The sequence below is a fragment of the Hippocampus comes genome, unplaced genomic scaffold (assembly GCF_001891065.2).
Source record: "Hippocampus comes isolate QL1 unplaced genomic scaffold, H_comes_QL1_v1.1 scaffold7, whole genome shotgun sequence".
NCBI lineage: Eukaryota > Metazoa > Chordata > Actinopteri > Syngnathiformes > Syngnathidae > Hippocampus > Hippocampus comes.
In genome coordinates this window covers 8095009-8115731 of record NW_017842060.1, presented here as the reverse complement: position 1 = coordinate 8115731, position 20723 = coordinate 8095009, and the positions used below count along the sequence as shown (strand labels likewise).

Below are 20723 nucleotides of genomic sequence, written 5' to 3'. Positions count from 1 at the left end.
CCCGCCGAACACCCACCCTAACACGGCCGTCTATCTTCTATAAACTGCTTGCTTTCTCGCGGTGTCATCAACATCAAACGGCGCCCTGGTGACGCTCCACAAACTAATTTTAACTTTACTGACAAGCAAAAAAACAAAACACAAAAACAGCCACGACAAATATACATAATGTGGAAAATTGAATGACTTATCATACAGTTGAATGCCCTGCAAGACGAAAAATTTGGAATTCATGCGATTTAATTTATTTATTTTTTAATAAGTACACCTCAAAAGTCAAACAAAACTTGGAGGTTGACCAACCATGCATAACAATACGCGAAACATGAGCAGATCCGTTGAGACTCGGTGAATAGATGAACTCCTCTTAGTGCGTTTCAGCAATACCACAACACGCCACAAGGTGGCAGCATCGCTTTGCAAGCGCCTTCCTTTTCTCTCTCCGCTACGTGCCAGACAGGGGTCTGCAAAGGGTGAGTAGTTTTACTTTATTTTAGTTGTTGTTTTAATTGGTTATCAAATGGGTAACTTCCCTTGGGTGCTGGTTTACATGAAAACGTTATTGGAAACATTGGCCTGACCCGCCAATGCCAGTAAAGCGTGAGCTGGAGCTTATCTGAAGTGAATTTGGGTGCATGGCAGGGCTCACCCTGGACTGGTCGCCAACCAATCTGGGGTGGGGGGGGGCACATGTCGACAAAGCCATTTCCACTAACATTCACACCTATAAACAATTTAGAGTCTTCAATTAACTTTACATATATATTTTTTGAATGTGTGAGGAAGATTCAAACCTGCCACCCGCAACTGTGAGGCAGAAGTCCTAACCACTAGGAGATTGTGCTGTCCCACTATTTGATTTTGAAACAAATTTTCGCGAGTAAATATTGCATGTAAAAAAAAAAAAAAAAAAAGTTTTTTTTTTTTTTAAATAGGAGGGGAGGGGCGACATCCCAAAGTCAAGGCTCACAACCTCTTGATGGCCGCCATTCAAGAAAAACACAGATAATGGTCCTATTGAGCACTAAAATGTTTGCACTTACAAATTATTTTACATTTTTCTGAAGCAGCAAACAGGACTCCTCGGTGCTAATGAGGCTAGGGGAGGGCCTTCGTTTGAACCCTAAAGAGGAATAAAAGAATAGGGGAACGTGTGAAAGAGGAACCTGAAAAAGAGACGAGAAGAAAGCGAGGATCAGAGGGAGGAGGTTGGCAGGGAGTCTATCTGAAAATTTGGCATCTTGCAGACAAGTGATAGCGCTGTGCCAAAAACAGCCGACAACTCAGCCTCTCACTTTCTGAACATTAGACTCTTCTGCTGTGTTAAATTTGCCCACATTATTTTTTTTTCTTTACCTTGTCAACCAAATGTGCAAAATCACGTAGGAAAGAATTTTTTTAATCACCTTTTTAAAAAAGAGGCACATGATTTTAACCAGTGACTTTATGGATTTGAAAAAGTGTCAAACTTAAGGCACGGGGCTATTTCTGGCCCATGAAATCATTTTATGTGGCTTACTGAAGCAAGTAAAATATGCCCGCTTTTTTTTTTTTTTTTTGCTAAATCGAATTATTGTTCTCATTATTGTAAAATATTTTCACAGAAATTGCATTTTTTTTCACTTTCAATGGATATTACATTTATTGCCCTCTTAACATCCATCCATCCATAATCTGAACCGCTTATCGTCACATCCATTGGAAAATATCTAGCGAGCTCAAAATATTTAATTGCTACTACTTTCCATGCCTTCTGATTTCAACTTGAATTTATTCTTGAAAACATCCATCCACCCAATACCTGAACCGCTTTATCCTCACGAGTACAGTAGCGAGCTAGTCACAATGTGATGTGATTATACATTTTAGTCGCAGTCAGAACAACCCTCTTAACTACCCACAACAAAAATGAGTTTGACACCTCTGAATTGTAAAAGAACTATTTTAATTGTGAACGTATCGGAGTCTGACGGGAGCAACCAAAGCTTGGGCCTCGCTGTGGGCGCAGCCTTGGTGAATAAGCCGTCCTCCATGGCTCTTCTAACCCTGGCAGGCCAGCCTGATAGTGAGCATTACCCATGTCACTCTGCCACCCCCCCCCGCCCCCCCTCGTCCTGTCTGCCTCTGCTGAGGCCGGCTAACACTCCTGAGTGGCTATGTGGATTTTGGGGACGGACACATTACACGGTTGGAGCGGCAACAAAAGGCTGAAAAGAGCCGGCGCTGGGAAGACACCGTATTAATACAGACAATACCAGCCCCTCGTTGCTTTTGACTCTCCTTTCCCCCCCCCCTTGTTTTTCCTTGCTCTCTCTAGGCTTTTTTCTCCAAATTAAAAACTGGGAAAAAAAAAGCCTACCCGGCTAAGGTCATAATTTTTTTTTTAAATCACGCTTAGCCGTGCCTACACGCATTTTAATTTTTTTTTTTTTTATTTGACAATCGTTAAGTGTTTTAACGTGTAATTAAATCTAATCAGCACATATTAAACTGGGTTCCATAGTGCCTAGAAACGCCCTCACGCAACATGAAATTAAAACATTGTAAGGCAATTAACGAAATAAATAATTCCCACCCCAATGGAAATGTATCACATTTTGTTATTATAGATCTAATTGAACGCCATTAATCTTTGATGTAATAAATACGAAAAGGCTTTAGGGAACTCAAATGTTATTTCATGCAATTGGAGCTGTAATTCTCAAATGGTATAGCAGTCTTTGCGTTTCAGATCACCAGAGGAGAAGAAAATCGTCTGGAAAAACTAAATTCATAGCATTCATTTAGCTGCAATAGCCATCTTCCACTTAAATAAAAAAAAAAAAAATTATAACTAAAACATCCACGACTGCACTGTGAGCCTGGCCTGAGGACAAATGTGGATGTGACAACTGAGTTTATTCAAACTGACAAGAAGATTAGAGTGAAATGGATTAAAAAAAAAAAAAATTGCAAAATAGCAACTGTCTACCCGTTCTACCAATATGACCGACTTGAAATTCCTCTAAAATAATCTTCTGCATATCAGCAAACACGACACAGAAACAAATGCAGGTGTGGGCTTGTTAATCTCTCTGTGGCTTTGCAGTTTGCAGTGAGAGAAACGAAAAGAAATTCGCGGGGTGGGGGGATCACACAACTTGTCAGTGGACAATTAATCCGGAGGCTAATGACAAAAACGTGTTCTGATTTTTCTTTTCCCCTCATGTGTGTTTGAGTAGTCGCAGTCTCATGAGTTGAATAAAGATCCTGTGGCTTTTCGACTGATCGAAATCCGTCCTCTACGCAAGCCTCAATTCAGCTTGTGTGTGTGTTGGAGCGCACAATCACACAGCAAGGCTTTGGCTTAGACCGATCCCGGGAGCAGTCCAAATACCAGACTTTCTCTTCCGCGGCCAAAGGCAGCGAGAGAAGACGCTCCCTTTTTCTAACGCCTCTTTCTCCCTTCTATCGTCACCTCCCGGTGGCGCGTGAAAAGATGGGCGGGCCCTGGTAAACGAAGGCCGACGGGCAAACGCTCACTGATGCCAGAGCCACTCTGCATGCGGAGGGCTTTGCGGGCCCGGTTCCCACAGCACGCAAGACAAAAGCCTCAGACCTGACTGACTCCCATTTCATTCAGTGCACACTTTCACCTCCGAGGGTCATCCTGAGCTGTGCCCGCACATACAAACAGAAAACGACACTTAGGCACATGGACCAAGAGACTCGTGTGATGTCATGGGAGCCAGAGAAGGGATCAGGACGTAATTAACAACAGATTATTTTCACAGAGGGGGGGGAAAAAAAAAAAAGAATAAAAGTTTGACAAAACAGTGGAGAGTTGTGGAATCCATAAGAAAACTCGCACCATGCTGTGAGCAATTCATCATTGTTCGCCAGTTAGAAGCCGTCGCTTTGGCCCATTTTTTTTGCTCGTGTTGCGGGTCAAAATTTGAGGGGCTGTATTAAGGTACTGTAATGCCCCTGTATGTGGGCAAGGAGAGCCCACGTAAGGAAAACGGGAAAAAGCAGTCAGACACATGAGAACACGCGAAAGGAGCTGCTGCATCCGGAAACTCACACTGAACTAACTTGCCAACCATCAACAAGCTACTGAGGTCACTCACTAGGCCGCGCCCCTTAAAGGTACCCAACCAGCAAAGGAATACTACAGTACGCTAATTAATTTAATTCCAGCCTCCTTGATTATGCTGTATTATGTTCTTATGCATCCCAACGCTATTTTTACACTGACTCTTATTTGTGGCGCGGTTTTTGCGTGCACAAGAGGGCACTTGATTTGAGAATCCTTCCTGTGGTCAGTGAGTCAGGGGTCTGGCTTCAGTGCCGGGGGGTTTCTCCGTCCAAGCGGGACTCCGGCGCGAGGGAGGCGGGATCTGGCAGCGCAGAGCGCGCAGCGAGGAGCGGTCACGGCACAAATGGCACGGTGCGCACATTTCACACCTCCCTCGGAGTGACGGCAAATTTCCTGTGCTGCACTCTCTTTTCTTTTTTTCTTTTTTTTTTTTTGATTGGAAACACATTCAAAACATCTTTTTCATACTCACACTCTCGGCTCGCGGAAGGAATAAAAGAGGCGGACCGAGTTCCAAAGTATGAGTAAGTGCACTGAGCTAACTTTGGGCCTGACAAATGCTTTTTTAATCTCTCTTTCCATGCTGGGGGAAATGATAAATGTCCTGGCTTTTAATCTAAAACAGCACAATACGTATATTGTTTTATGAGGCAAATCAAACACATTAGGCCAAGCAGTAAATGGATTGCTGTCGTGATACCGCACGCCCACCTTCGCAGGCGTCAGAGCTCACTATCCAAGCAGACACTCATTCATTCATTCACAGGAAGCGCGCCAGTTTGTGGTTATCATGCAGAACGTTGGCACTTGTGGGCCAAGAGATCGCTATCGCCATTATAATAATAACAGTCTGAGTCTTAACGAGAGCGCTCAGTAGCAGACCTCCAACCAAGGCCGAACAATAACACCAAAGGCTTGTGCAAGGAGATTCCTCCCTCCTCGTTTAGCACAAGGAATTGGCGGCGGACGGCCAGCGAGTTGCTTGTGAGCTAAATGTCCGAAAACAACGCAAAGCATGGCCATTACTAAGTAGTGGGAAACGTAGACATGGGAGGAGGGGCTTGGTTAGTAATAACAACAACAAGTACATATTATTAACCTCATAACATCATTGCCCAAGTCATACTTGAGCACTTTCGGGAAACAAGAAAGAACTTTTTTTTTTTTTTTTAGCAAGTACAACACAAGGATTCTTTAGTGATTTGGTAACAGGAAGTTAAAATTTGACTTGACAATTTTGCTATTAGGATAACGAGACAGAAGTCAACCTGGAGCGGCTGGGTCATGAAACCTATTTGGGGGAGAAAAATAAATACTTTCCATTACAACAAATTATATCCATTTAGAATTTCTAGAAGGGCTAAACGAATTTGAAAAGTAATCCAATTATGTCCCTCACTTCCTCCCCTCAAAATGATTACTTTTAGAGGTAGTCTTCTAGTGTGTTTTCTTAACAAACACAAGCAATAAATTAATCTGTATCAAACAGTGGTTCTCAACCTTTATTGAGCCAAGGCACATATTTACTACAAAAAAAAAAATTGCAGCACACCACTTGGCGAAACCATTCACCAAAAATGGATACACAGGTTCACTATGCACTTTCCATCATCTCGTGGTGAGATGCTTGTTAGAATACATGGTTGGCATGGATAAATTAACATTTTTTTTGGGGGGGTGGGGGAGGACATAAATCATTTTTCCAGCCAAATCAAACAATACGGCACACCAGATGATCTCTCACGGCGAAGGTAGAAAAATGCGCGTTCACGCCAGAGTTTGTTCAAAGTCGCAAAATTTTGCCGAACGTTCGCTAGACGTTAGCCAACAGTTTTAGTGGTTTTTTTTTCTCGTTGCAAGAAAAGTTGCAGGCAAACGTATGGCGAACATTCGCGATCTAGAATGACGAGAACGCAACATGCGCTGCCTTCAAAAACACGCGCAACTGTTCGCCGTTTAGTGGTATCGCTGCTGAGTTGCAGCCCATCCCAGCTGGTTTTGGGCGAGTGTACACCCTGGACTGGTCGCCGGCCAATTGCTAAGCACGTGTAGACAAACTGTCACTCACCCTCACGTTCGCACATTATTATAATACTTGCTAAGCGTCGATGCGAGAACTTTATTGACGTGTGCATCGCGAAACGTTCGTAACGCACTGAACCTGGTCAGTTTGCCTCCTGTGAGGGCTTCACACACAGGTACACTATTGTCGGTCTACACTTCAGCTTTGTGTATTTAAAAAGGAAAAAAAAAAAAACACACTTGAAGTCACCGTGAAGATTCTTTGTTCATCTGCCGTGTCTCCCGCCAGCCAGCGTTAGGGTGACAACATTTCAAAGACATGTTGCCGTTTATCGGAGGTGTCTGAAAACACGAGGACGTGTGCCGCGTATGATGGCGCCGCAGTTTGTTCTGTCACGGCTGTGGTGCTCCATAAAACAGAGAGGGATCTCGAAGGCTGGCTGACTGTCTGGCTGAGGAACAGCCTGAGAAAGCCTGACAGAGAGCCCAGAGATTCCCCGTGGCAGCTTTTTGCCACTTTGTCATAAACAAAACACAAGACGTCTTTCTCTTCTTCCCACACCAAGCGGGCTCGGGCGCTGCCAAACGGAACAATCACTATTGCAGCCTGCTCGCTCCTTTCCAACGCGCACTCTCGCGCTCTCCCGCTCGCCGTCTTCCACAATATAAACAAAAGAGATGAGCGGAGACTTTACCTCTGCGCGAGCAACAATGAGGGCCATGTTTAAGGAGACAAAACAACAGTGTGTACGGGATCAAACGGGAGCGGCAAAGGCGGACGCCAAAGCCCGACAAAATGCAAGGCAAACAAAAAACAAACAATGAGCACGTCGTGTCATTCATGGCGCGACTGAAACCCCCCCCCCCCCCAAAGAAAAAAAACACGAACGTGAGAGAAAAAACACGGGCCTTCAAGAGTGCTGGCTCACGGATACGCTTTGGCGACCTGACACTTAACTGGAGCCAAGCGTGATAAAACGGTTGACCTTCGGCCAGGCTCGAAGACAGCGGTTTGCCCTTTGTCTTTGCTTTCATCCCCCCCGCCTCTGGCTCTCTGCAGGCCCCAAATGTTCTCTCCAACTTAGGCTGCTCTGTCTGGAGGAAGGAAAAGTGCTGAGGCACACCGCCGTTAAGCAAACAGGAGAGAGAGCACACAGCGAGTGGACATTACGAATGAGCCGTGCACCGTGAACGACCCCCACTAGGCAGCCGTGTGCTGACCTCGCGTACTAAAAACGGACACGACTTGTTTATGTACACCTTATGTGCGCATGTATAGAAAAAAAAAAAAAGATCATTTCAAGTGCTTCTATGGAGCAGTGCATGCAAACACATATCAATTATCAAATATTGGGGTGAAAATAAATGTTCATCACAAGCAATTACAATTGTAAATCATGCGTTTGTTTTACATTATGATTAAAATCGTCACATTTAACAGCAGGAACTCGGATATGTTTTGAATCCATTTTTTGCAGTCATTCATAAATTTGAGCTGGTCGTTTTCAATGGAAAACAATATTTTAGTATTGCACACATTGTATAAGCTTTTTTTTTTTTGAGAAAAGTGATCAATAAATGCAGCTAATTGAAGGACAACAGCACAGATAATTCAATTGTGAAGAGTGGAATTTTACTCAAAATTTACTCAAAATGAAAAAAAAAAAAGAAATTCATCCTCATTAAAACTGGGCATTTGGACAAAAAAATTAAAAAGCGATTTCATCATGTGCCACAAATCGACCCACACAGAGCGAAGCTGCCAGAGTTGCGAGGTGTTGGCCTGTACTGAGATTGTGGCTTCATGCGAGTGTGTGTATACATGGAAGACAAGAGGATACCAAGAGGAGGCTGTGACAGCATAACTAGTCATTTGTGTGTGTGTTGTGTCTGTGAGATAGATGCTGGTCGACACTCATTTGAAATGCCGCCCCCCCCCCCCCCCCCAAAAAAAAAAAAAAAAAAAAAAAAAAATCCAGCTGAAATAATATTAGGTCACGAGCCGATGTGTTTTTAGAGGATTTGGCTGTGAAACGTGCTTCATGTGTGCATGCGCATGTGTGTGTTGGAAAAACACTACAACACAGCACAGTATTTTGACTGTGTGTAAAATGGCTGCATGGGAAGCTACGGCGAGCGATGTTTGGCTGAACGAACGCGCACGTCTGTGTGTGTGTGTGTGTGTGTGTGTGTGTGTGTGTGTGTGTGTGTGTGTGTGTGTGTGTGTGTGTGTCTATCCATCATGATGGCTGCGATACAACACACTTTGGCTATATGAAAATGTATCGAGGATGGTCTTTGGCTGGTATGTGTGCTGTGTGGGTGTGTGTATGCGACTAAAACCATGTTTGGACAAAAGTGTGAAAGTACGCTACAAAGATGAGTTGTTTGGCTATTCTTTTTCTCTCTTTTTTTTTTTTTTAGCTGTGTGTTTTTGTACGGGTGTGAAGGTGGCTGTGTGAGTACTGGCTGACTGTGTGTGTGTGTGTGTGTGTGTGTGTGTGTGTGTGTGTGTCTGTTTGGCAGGCAGGTCCAAGGCAGCGCAGGCGTTCAGGCAGACGGTGAAGGCGGCAGCAGCCTGCGGCCTGAGAGCAGGAGACTCGCAGCTCTCTTGTTCACACACACACACACACACACACACACACACACACACACACACACACACACACACACACACACACACACACACACACACACGCACGCACGCACGCACACACACACTTCTGGGTTGTGGCCAAATGACAATCCCTGGCTACAATAGCCTTATCACCACACATGCAATTTCATCAGAATTGGGAAAAAAAATGTTTGAAACAGCTAATCTCCGTTGTCTCACAAACATTTGCAGTGGTGATGATCATGTAAAAATACGCAAAAGTACATGCGCGCGTGCACACACACACACACACACACACACACACACACACACACACACACACACACACACACACACTCAAAATAAACTAGGTGTTTATATAAAGGCGCGAATGCTTCACTTGGAAAAAGCAGCATTGACTTGCCAGGGCATGTTGGACCAATGCCCTCTACACACACACACACACACACACACACACACACACACACACACACTCATTACTACTACATTTGGTTCTATGCTGCCATGTAAACAAATATGAAGCAACAAGGGAAGCGAGGGAAAAATATTACATGATTAAAATGTGAAATTATGTTCACGGGCTATTTCGATTACATTTCCATTATTTATTATGCAGTCATTAGATTATTTTAAGGCTGTTTAGAGATGTAATATCACACATTAGTATGAATGAAGAGGGCTTATTTATCTTTTTGAAACCCATTTCTTTTTGTTGTATTGTTCTGCAATAGAAAAATACAGGACATTTACGGGAAACTATGATGATGTTGTGTATTGTATGTGCGGCATTTCTAAGATATTCGAATGCTGGAAGTTTTCGTTTTTAAGGATGCTCAAGGCCTGAATATTGGAAGGCTCCGTGGACACCATGCTGAAGGTTTTCTAGCACATGCTCACTGGCATGTTTATGTGATTTTAGGAGAAGATGCCCCTATTTAGGTTTTCAGCGTTTGTCCGCCCTGCCATCCCACGAGAGTTGCGGGTTGCCCCACATACCTGGCGTGTGGACGAAGTAGGCCAGGTAGAGGTCCAGCTCCTTGACGGACACCCCGATGTGGTGCGGCTGGACGCACAGGCCCGGGTTGGTGCACTGCGGCGACTTGACCAGGCGCTCCCCGTCCGTGCTCTCCAGGGGGCTGCCTTTGAACAGGATGACCATGACCAGGTCCAGCCGCCACACCTTGTCGGCCTGGCGCAGGCAGTCGATGCGGCGCATCTTGCCCTTCTGGTCGGGGTTGGACAGCACGCAGCAGGGGGGCTTCTTCCCCGTGATGGTGAGCACAAAGTCCTCACGGAACTCGGGCCGGATGTCCTTGCGGAGCTTGGCCAGCAGGCGCGAGGCCCACTTCTGTTTGATCTCGGGCTTCTCCCCCAGCAGCTCGTCCTTCACGGCGCGCTCTTCCTCTTTGGACATGCGCTTCTCGTGCTTCTTGAAGTACTTGCGCTTGCGGGCCTGCAGGTTGAACCAGGTGTAGGCGAAGGCGCGGACGTGGGGCAGCAGGGCCTCGATGAAGGGGTGGAATTCATCCTGGATGAGGGAGGAGGACGGGGGGAGGGCGGAGGAGGAAAGGGAGGATGGAGGGAAGCAGGACGAGGAGGGGGAGAACGGGGGAGAGAAGGACGGGGAGAGGGGGAGTGGGGGGGAGGACGGGAAGAGAGAGGTGAGGCAGTTAGCACCGGCGCGCAGCATGGAGGAGCGGCGCCTGCTCCGTGCGAGCGGAGCGAGGGAATGAACGAGAGGCGCCGAAATAGAGAGAGAGTGAGAGTGTGTGTGTGAAAGAGAGAGAGAGAGAGAAAGAGAGAGAGTGCCTGACACTCTCTCCCCAAACAGACATCACATTGACAGAAATACTTTCAGCATAACACTTTAAGACAGGTGATAAGTAATTCATTAGCTCATCTTGGCTGAATTTCAAACAGTTATTGTATACATCAAAAAGAAAACAATTGTAACGGAATCTTTTTTAGCCCTCATATTGAAAAAAATATTTTCACAATTAATATCCAATTAACAAAGCACACACACACACACTATATATATATATATATATATATATATACACACACACACACACACACACACACACACACAGCAAAATAAAATGGTAGTTACCATTTTTCTCTTTCATCATAAATTGACCCGGCAGATTGCAAAAAAAAAAAAAAAGTTTTGTCAATCTGCACCGGAGAAATGGGCAAATATTTTGAAAAATGTAAAGTAGAATGAGGGACTCGAACTGTCCAGTGAAAGCAGCCAAAGGTTAAAAAAAAAAAAAAAAAAAAAAAGCCGAGGGGCAAGGTGTAATACCAGCAAAGGAACACAGGAGGTAGTGTAGCAGGAGCAGGAGAGTTGTTGTTCAAGAGCACAGCAGAAGGAGAATGGAAAGAAGTTCAGGAACTTCTGTCAAAAAAAAGCTACCAGGATAAATGCAAGCAAATAAGTGCATCAAGTGGATCAAATTGTCAAAAATGTCGAAAAATATCTTGACGGGGTAAAAAAAAAAAAAAAAGCAACTCTTGGCAAAGTGGGTAGAGTTCAGTCGAATCGAAGAGAGAGAGGCGACGAGAGAGCTGGACAGGGGAGTGAGCACAAAGGAGGTTTAAAAAAAAAAAAAGCAAAACAAGAGGACGGAATCAATGTTGGAAGAGTGCGCGCGACCGCTGGCAAACCCGAGTGCCGCTTCTTTTTTCGCCCTCTTTGCCTTCTCTCTCTTCCTCCTCACTTTGCTTCTGCACCCATTGACTGAAAGTGTGCCAACATGCGCAGGGACCACCTATTTGGCACCCAGTCACGGGCCGCCCAGCCAATACGCGCGCTCGCAGCGCCGAGGAGGGAGGGAAGAGCGATGGCAGGGGCAGAGGCAATGAGGCAGGGGCGGGTTGGGGGTGTACGCTCGGTGGCTGGCAGAGAGAGCGAGTGAGGGAGAGAGAGTGCGTCATTAGCCAAATAGTCGAGTTCCAATCTAGTGCAAAAAGGCAAAGTCCAGAGGATATAACAATTTTACATGCGTCCAATCTAGACACCACCTGCCGACTGAACCCCCTCACCTCCCCCCGCCGCCGCCGCCATCCCCATCACGACCCCCAACCCCCCCCCCCCCCCCAAAACCCCCCCCCCCCCCCGCCACACTAACCGCTCGCATTACAGCACCTTGGCATGGCATGGCATGAGAAAACACAGGCCCAAAAATCCCACTAGACCCTGAGACCAGCAGCTGCTCCCGGATTTGCCACACAAACAAGGAGGCGAGGAGATGGAGGGGCGGAAGGGGGGGTGAAAATGCCTGTCACCCCCACCCCACATACAAACACACACATGGTTCCCAACAAAAAAAAAATACCATCCACAAACACGCTCTCCTGTTTCAAAATACGACAAAGCAGGTCTCTAAAAATTATGACGGAAGTGGAATGCGTGCACAATGAATTGGCGCAGTTGATGGTGAGCAATGGTGCAAGCTAACTGAAATGCCTCATTGTGCGTCCCATGCGGCGCTTGAATGTTATCATGTAGTGGGCCTTCACATTAGAGATGCTTGTAATCGGACCGCATTTTTATTTCCAAGAATTATGACGATGACTGAGGAAACGGTCAGAACAAACAAGAAGCAGCTCATAACCAAATTCGTGGCAATCAATACGTTTCACGCTCGCGGGCTGACCCATATAACTGCGGCCACAAGGGCAGAATTTTATAATACTACAAGTCATTGAATTAAATGTTATAATTATGAATTATAATTGCAGTTATGAAAATAAAGTTCAACTGTGACATGAATGAAGTGGTCATTTTTAGAAAAAAGTTCATTTCAAGAGATTAAAGTTGTGATGTGACAAGCATTATGAACCCCCACCATTATTTACAAGAATAAAGTCACAACGTTACGAGCATAATGTTGAAATATTACAAGGAAAAAAGGCAATTTTGAAGCTGCAAGTTGCAATATACAAGAAAATATTTACAATACGTTTCAATATTGCAATAGTAGCCCTCATTACATGAGTCAAGTTTTCGTATGAGAAAAAAGTTAGCAGAATTGCGACATTTTGAGGGAAAAAAAAGTTGCAAATAAACATGCTAATCTCAAGAATTTTGTTCAGGACTTTGTTCTCATGACACTCCAACTTTACTTCTCATAACTTTTCTCCTCAAAAAAATTTTTTTTCTTTCATTTTAAAGCATCCTCCATTGTACAAATGCCCTAGCAGAGACTGGAACGTTTAGCAATGTTTCTACCTCCAATGTTATTACTCAACGAGGGATTACAGAGACATGACTCGGAATCTCGGCAAGAGGACCAGCTAACTTGTCAGGCGGCAAACTTGAGGGCCTAGGCATTTCATAGTGGGGCCAAGCTGTCTGCCGTGCAATGGGACCGACCGCCTGTGTGTTTGTGCGTGAACACCTTACAAAAGGCCAGAGTCCTTTACTTGGCGCACGCCATCATCGCCACTAGCCTGGCCTGCTCCCTCTGTGAATGTCTGGACGACGAAAGGCTCCAGTCCGCTGACTGGCTGGCTGGGGCCATGACTGCTTGGCTAAGTGGGTTGCTAGTGAGCTGGCAGGACCACATAGCTGACTGGGGAAGGTGCCTACCCCATCTGGACCGGACTGAGCAGGCATGGGTGACGATTCTTCCGAATAACATATGTACAGTGGATATAAAAAGTCGTACACACCCCTGTTCAAATGTCAGGTTTAGGGGGAATAAAAATATGAGATGAAATTAATCATTAAAAAAAAAAAAATCCACCATTAATGTGACCTATGACCATTGAATTTTGAAATATCTGAGTTCAGCAGTAAAATCCATCGGTTTTCTGTCCATCTCATTTTGCCAATTGCTGTTGACTAAAAATGATATCAAAGTTGCTGCGAGCTCAGGTAACAACCAATTATGGCTCAGCTTCAGAAAACAGGTCATAACATCTCAAACACACACAGCTAGCTAGCGAGCCAGATCGCTAGCTCGCTAGATAGCTCGCTAGATAGCTCGCTCGCTAGATAGATAGATAGATAGATAGATAGATAGATAGATAGATAGATAGATAGATAGATAGATAGATAGATAGATAATAGATAGATAGATAGATAAAATATTTGGACAATTTCAAATTCCACCACCCATTCAGGCTTCCTGTGTTTACCCAGGTGGTAGTTGTCTGGAGCCTAGTGTGGATCAGTAGCTTGGCATTAACACGAGGGCTCCTCTTATCTGTGCATGCCATGCTCTGTGTTTCACTCAACGTTGACCTTTGTTCCGCCGGCCAGCCAAGACAAGCCCCCCCCCACCCCCACCCCGACGGGGTCCACCTCCCGAGTGAGAGCCGAGCCGAGGCTTGAAAGGCAGTGAAAAAGCAACTGGGAGCTCTCAAAAGTAACACAGAGAGGAATATTGAAAGACAGCGTTATTCCTTCTACTTTATAAAACAAATTGCACCAGTAATTTGACAAATTAATTAGTAACACCAGTGTTTGGTGTCAACAGAGGTAGTGTGGTAAAGTCAGGTCTAAACGGGGCCTTGCCATGAACTACAGGGAGACCTGTCAAATGAACATTTAGAAATTCAAGTTTGCCAAATGAGCACACACTCCATTGAAGGTAACATTTGAAAACAAACGTGTTCACTGCAGCGTTGATGTGTCCCTCATTCAATGACACCACTTTACGATGAAATCGTTACTAATAAAAACGGTGTAAAAAGTAAATAAATACATAAATACGTCATAATCCCCCCTCGCGTTTGCTGTTCGATTTACTCAACGTGAAGTAGCGCTGGCGGTGTTTGCACTGACCTGCAGGCACACAACGTGCCTAACGGCTGCTCGCCCCGATCAACGTTCGGCTCTTCATTAACTAAAATAATAACAAAATGTGTCATTTAAAACGGGTATTAAAGCAGAGAGAGAGAGAGAGAGAGAGAGAGAGAGAGAGAGAGAGAGAGAGAGAGAGAGAGAGAGAGAGAGAGAGAGAGAGAGAGAGAGAGAGAGAGAGAGAGAGAGAGAGAGAGAGAGAGAGAGAGAAACCCCTACTAGAAAGCTTGTTGAAAAGACGTCAAAACAAGACTGTATGAAGCAAATTTACCCATCAAGTCATGTAAAAAGAAAGACAAAAAAAGGATTGCTGCCAGTTTGTCCCGGTAGTACCAAGCATCACATTGTTGACTATACGTTACTAGCACATTCAACACCAAATAGCAGATGAGAGAAAACAAATGGCTGTTCATTATTCCATACAGAGCTCAGTGTTTTAATTGCCAAACACGTGTTTAACTTATATGAGCATATTAAAAAAGCAAGCTGACCAAATATAGCATGCTGTTTTCTTTTTTTCTTGAAGGTGCTCTCACATTTTTGGGACAAGAACAGCAGCAGCTCTCTTAAAATCCAAATTGGACTTCACTAATTTTGTACATGGCACCATCCATGCTCGCACTGCCACTTTACCCACAAACACAGCTTTCTCTGGGGTGCGGAACACTGAGCGCACAATGGAGTCTGATGCTAACGTAACACAAAAACTGCTTTGCTATGCTTTTGTTATAGTGTTTGAAGTGTTCATAGTGGTTGAAATATACAAGACTAAATATATATTCATACCTTCATTAATATCTCCAGTAGTAATTTCAGTCAAGAGTATGGCAGTGAGGTTTTTTGTGGGCGTGTGTGCATGTGTATCCATGCGCGTTGTCATGTGGAACGGGACATAGTGGTCCCTGACCTTTTTTCTGTCACGGACTGGTTCATGCTATGACATTTTGTGATCTGGCAACAATACATTACATTCCTGCCATGGTGATCACATAAAATTGGAGTTGACACACACAGCATATGCTTTTTTTTTTTTTTTTTTTTAATAGAACTCTGATCGAGATCAAAGTTTGATAAACACGGCCGCACGCATGCGCCGCACACAGAAAGAGAGCCGATGAAGCTTTCTGCATGTCAGGACATGTGATGTGTGGAATTCATCCCTGACATCTGCTGCACAAAATCACATCCAGTATTGACAAGTGTGTGTGGTGATATCGGGGAAGCACTGTGAGGCTTTCCCGACTTTCTGGAATGCGGGCACAAAAGGTCTTGTGTGTTTTTTTTTAATGCAGATTTTAAACTCTCAGTGCTCCTACTTTCACATAAAACAGGCAGCATGGATCACTGGAAAATGGCACAAATGTATTCCTACTCCAGCTTTTACTGGTGAAAAGGGGGGAAGGAGGGGCTGTAGCTGGAGCAAAGTTTCCATGTTGTCTTCCCGAGAGGAGAGCAAGGAAAGTAAGGTGTGCTTGGAGGAGCCCAGTGGGTGAAATGGCGAGTAGAATTTGGGGAGCTTGTTATGAAATCATCACACACAAAGTTGATACGACGCTGTTCTTTGGAAACTGTCTTGAATTGTTTTTGTTTTTTTTTAATTCAGGACCACACACATTTGTTCTCTTCCTTTCACTTACACTTCCTTCCCGCTGCCACCAATTCCTGTCATTCCCCCGCACGGAATTCGAGGTAAAATTTGCTCCTCATCTTCCTCCCATCCCATCAGTGCAAATTGATGTTCGGAGTGTGTCCGCGCATCGTTTGTAATTAGGCGTCTTTAAACACTGAAGCGTTAGTACGTGTGAAAGTCTGGAAGCCATTTATGGCATGAGGCGACGGGCAGGAAGACTTTATACAGCTCCGGAGAAAGCCAGAACTGTTAGCGAGCCGCGGCATCTGCCCACTGCACGGCCGAGCGATGGAATATTCCACATTTGTGCGCAAAGACAAATGCACATCAAAGATGTGCTTTGCCATTTTTCATACACCCAGATTTATTCCGCTAGGATTTTTCATGAGGCTGGTGTGGTTTTTCTGTGCATAAATATCACCACATACACTTAATTATAAACACATCCCATCATATTTTGATTGTATTTATCTGGCAACGCCGTTAACTAAATAGGGGATTTTCTGACTTTGGTTTTGGTGGATGGAAAGGCAAAACTCCATACACCCAAAATATTTTGTGGTGATCGAAAAGCCGACTACAGCGAAATACTACACACTCACCGCCGGTAATGCAAAACTGACGTTTCATCTAGATAGCGGCGCGCTGGATTAGAGAGACGCCTTTCTCCAAGAGTCGATGCTATCAGTTCTTTTAAACACAACTGGGCAACATTATACGTTATGAAGAGTTCCTGCCGGTTACAAACATTTGAACCGAAGAGCAAAAGACGGGCCGGTGTAGCATTACGTGAAGCATATACAGTATAAGTGAATGCACATAGGCAACCCTGTATGAGTGTTTATGTTGTATTACATTACGTTTCTGTCGTGTTGCATGGGGAAAATACGCACACAGGCGCTCAGCATCGCATGAGGGGAGGAGAACTTTTTACCCTGCCATTGGCGGCGGGGGCTGAACCCGTCGGTTGAGTGGTCGGTTAGCTGACTTTACTACTTAGCAACGACATTTGTCAATTTAAGGTAAGCTAACCGCTAATCACATGTTATGGGTATGAAAATAAGATGGACGAGAACAGAAGTTAGCCTCGCTAGCTTGTGTTATTCAGCCGATTTAATCAATTTCCACTCCAGATGCGCTAACCCTTTCCCGCGTCGCTGTTCTGTGGAAACTGCATTGTCACAAATTGGATGGATGGAGCTGATCAGGCAAATTTCATTCTTTTGAGGTTATATCAGAGATGTAACAGAGGCAGGACGGTGCTTGTGTGGAGGGGAGTGCCAGAATAGGCAGGAAAAGAGGTGTGAAGTTTCACACCGACTCCCTTTTCTCTCACCCGATTGTCTTGAGAGCAATCGGCCAGCGTCCGACAAGTACTTTCGACATCTTGCTAGCCAATGGCAGGACGTCGTGACGGAGCCACTCTTACCACTCGGACATTTTTAATAAAATCAAAATCACGTCATTCGGGCTTTCATATAGCTGGAAACAAAAGATTTGCCAACTACTAAAAAGCGGATGGCAGCTTTTTGCCTCGGGCAGGCAGGTCTCACACTTGCCAGCAGAAGTGCAGGCCGCAAACACCTCTGACAGGCATACGCCACGGGCAGCACACATGGGGGGCCTTGAGGTCTTGGACCTCATAGTTAGCTAATACAGAGAGAATAGAGCAGATAATGAAACCCAATAGGCCCCCCCCCCCCGCCTTCCTAACAAGCCGCAGCAGCAGCAGCCGGCGAAAACTGCGTCTCCTCACACAAGAGATGCACTATTGAGAGACTTTCTCTCCCCTTCATTCTTTTATTCCTCATTCTGTCTGTGGGCGAGGCGGGATGCCATCCTCTCTCCAAAAGCCGGGCAGGGTGCCCTCGCCCTTTTATTTCCCCCTCCCCCATCCCCCAAAAAATGCTTTGCCAATGTGCCCGCTTCGCATGTTCAGTCTGTACACCCCGCCTTCGACTTTCTTTCACCCCAAACTAGTCAATGTCTCTGCCTAACAATTTTTTTTTTGCCTTCATTATATTGTTGCTACAGTTCTCCCCCAGGGCTTTACTGCTCAACATCGTAATGGCCTGCATGTGCTCTTTATCTCCGGTTCACTCCTCAGTTAGTGTGGAATTCTGTCTCCGGTTTTGCAAAACTACAAGTCAGGTATCATAAAACAGTGTCACTTTTGACAGTCATTTACATGATGGAAATTTGGGGCTTGGAAACAAACATTTAAAACATTTTATAAATGGCGGCAGTGTCAAGTGTTTGATCTGGACATGTGTGACTATCTCAGCATTGAAACAACAATAGTTTACACAAGGTATTCAGAATTCGGGTTTGGGTAAGATGCAAGAAGAGGAGCCGATTACGCTGGGCTGGTATGGCTATGGGAGTGTTTTGGGGAAATTTCAGCAAAAAATCACCAACATGGTGACCGCATGATAGCTCAACAGTGATGATATTGTGATTTCTGAGGAATGTTCAAAAAAATTCAAAATATACACACTTGTAGAAATGCACAGTCTAGAAATAAAGTGAACTTCATTAATCGCTGTTGATCATTTATTGTGAGAAATCATGAACTTGATCAGTGCTGCCTCTTGGTATGTCTAGCATTAAGTATGAATGTGACGAGTCAAACAATTGCCACAAACAAATCCTGAGACTCCAACTCGATTCTAGACAGGACTAGACTGCTAACTTTGTTATCTGGTAACGGCTAACTTTACTTTCTGTCAATATCATTAATGAAAAATATTTCCTATTGGCTGTTGGACATTTTCAGGGGAAAACAATGAAATTTGGAACTCCCCGCACAAACTGCGGAACGATTATGACAGTGTACTTTCACTGTTCTGACAGCTCAGTAAATTATGGCAAAGTTGAAAATAAGTTATGTTTTACTGCTATGTCACAAACATGGCCTGCACGGTGAAGTGAAAATTTATGACGGCCACCGTTAAAATTGATGACGGATTAATTCCGTTTCCGTTATTTTCGATGACAAAAATTGTTTCTGAAGCCAAACAAATCAGCGGTTGAGGAGCTGTATCTGCGCCAATTTTGTCATCCAATTTGGCGTCGGATGAAATATCTGCAGAAGATCGTTAATGTTGGTTACAATACGCTACTTTCCACAAAGGAAAGAATGAAAATCAACTTTTCAGAGGAGAAGGCAGCCATGCCAAGCGTGAGAGGCGATGTTGGTGAGAGTGTCCTATCAGGGACACTGAAGCTTGCAGATTTCATTCTGCTTATCATGTGAGCTGGAGCCTTGCCTGCTGGGGGTTGGCGCCACCAGGGTTAACCGGTGCCCACTCCCCGTGGCATGATATGAGCTGGGGCTTTGCCTGCGCACTCTGACTTGCCTGTCTGTCTCCCCGTGTTGACTCGGAGGCTTTGCGGCCGCTCCAAGTGGCCTCTCGGCCGACTTTGATCCCATTAGGGTTAGAAGGTGTCCGTTTCAAATGGCACTCCCGGAGCTGGCTCTTAATCGCTGCTAAGCTCGACCCCGTTTAGGTCAAAGAGGGACGCAGAGCGAGTCTTGAGCTGGCAGCTCGAGGGTTAAAGGTCGCTCTGCCCATTTCGAGTAGCGTTCCCTGCGGGGCGAGCAGCATGCCGGGCCGGAAGATGCTGAGGATGCAGACAAATGCATGCAGCGCGAGAAACAAAAGAGCCTTCGCCGCCGCACATGTATAAAGACTAGGTCCTTTTGAAATGTTTGTCCTCAAACCGCAGCTTTCTCCTTTTAGCTGTCCATTGAGCAGCAAAAAAAAAAAGGAAAAAAAAAAGAAAAAAAAGAGCGAGGACTGACACACACACACCAAACATAAATGAGAGGTTCTCCTCTCCTCCGACCGTACTTGCCGACTCCCCCGGCCCAAACCACCGACTCGCGCAGACCTCAGGAGCACCGCAGCACCGCAAGGAGACAGCCATAAGTACATGTCCTCAGAGGGGACATAAAACGGGGGAAACTCATCTCGATAAAAGGATTTCTCATAAAAAGAACGGGGGAAAGTAAGGATAGGTGGGGTACAAACAGCACAGACATTTAAAAAAAAAAAAAAACTTTTGTAATTATTGATGCAACTTTTTAAACACCTTTCCTACTCCAAACCACGTTTTGTTTTGAAGCAATTTATCGATTCATTGTCATAGTTTTAAAAATCATACTCCTTTGGGGTTACAGTATCTGCCATGCCAATGGTATATGTAACAATGCTGAATAAAAGGATTTCGTCGATGTATTGTTCTTTTGGCCACAAATGAGTCGAGACTGAGTCCACAGCGCCGCCAACGGTTGCAATCAAAATTTTGCCGGTTCGGCACAAAGAAGCCAATCCTTACCATCAATCAACGAGCTAATCGATCATGATGCCAATCGCTACTCTAGTCTTCAAGATGACCATTTTTTTTTAAATGTGTTTTATGGACAAAAGGTTATATTGGACAATTAGAAAAACTAAATTTTGAGTGGTCATACATGAATGTAACAAATGTACCATTGAATCAGACATTATTTCAGACTTTATTCGCTCTGCCAAAGAAATAACTTTTTTTTTAATTG

At 44.7% G+C, this 20723-nt stretch overlaps 1 protein-coding gene across 10 annotated transcripts in view; it reads right to left on the bottom strand.

Moving 5' to 3' along the window:
• nfixa (nuclear factor I/Xa) overlaps positions 1 to 20723 on the bottom strand; it is a 134563-nt gene that overhangs the window by 77486 nt on the left and 36354 nt on the right. For 9 of the 10 annotated variants that reach the window (XM_019861840.1, XM_019861836.1, XM_019861841.1 and 6 more), the window contains one exon: positions 9714 to 10245. In XM_019861840.1, coding sequence (XP_019717399.1) covers positions 9714 to 10245 — 532 coding nt within the window. Of the gene's footprint in view, positions 1 to 9713; positions 10246 to 10830; positions 11568 to 20723 lie in introns of those variants that run through there. The other variant, XM_019861839.1, reaches the window with a different exon arrangement.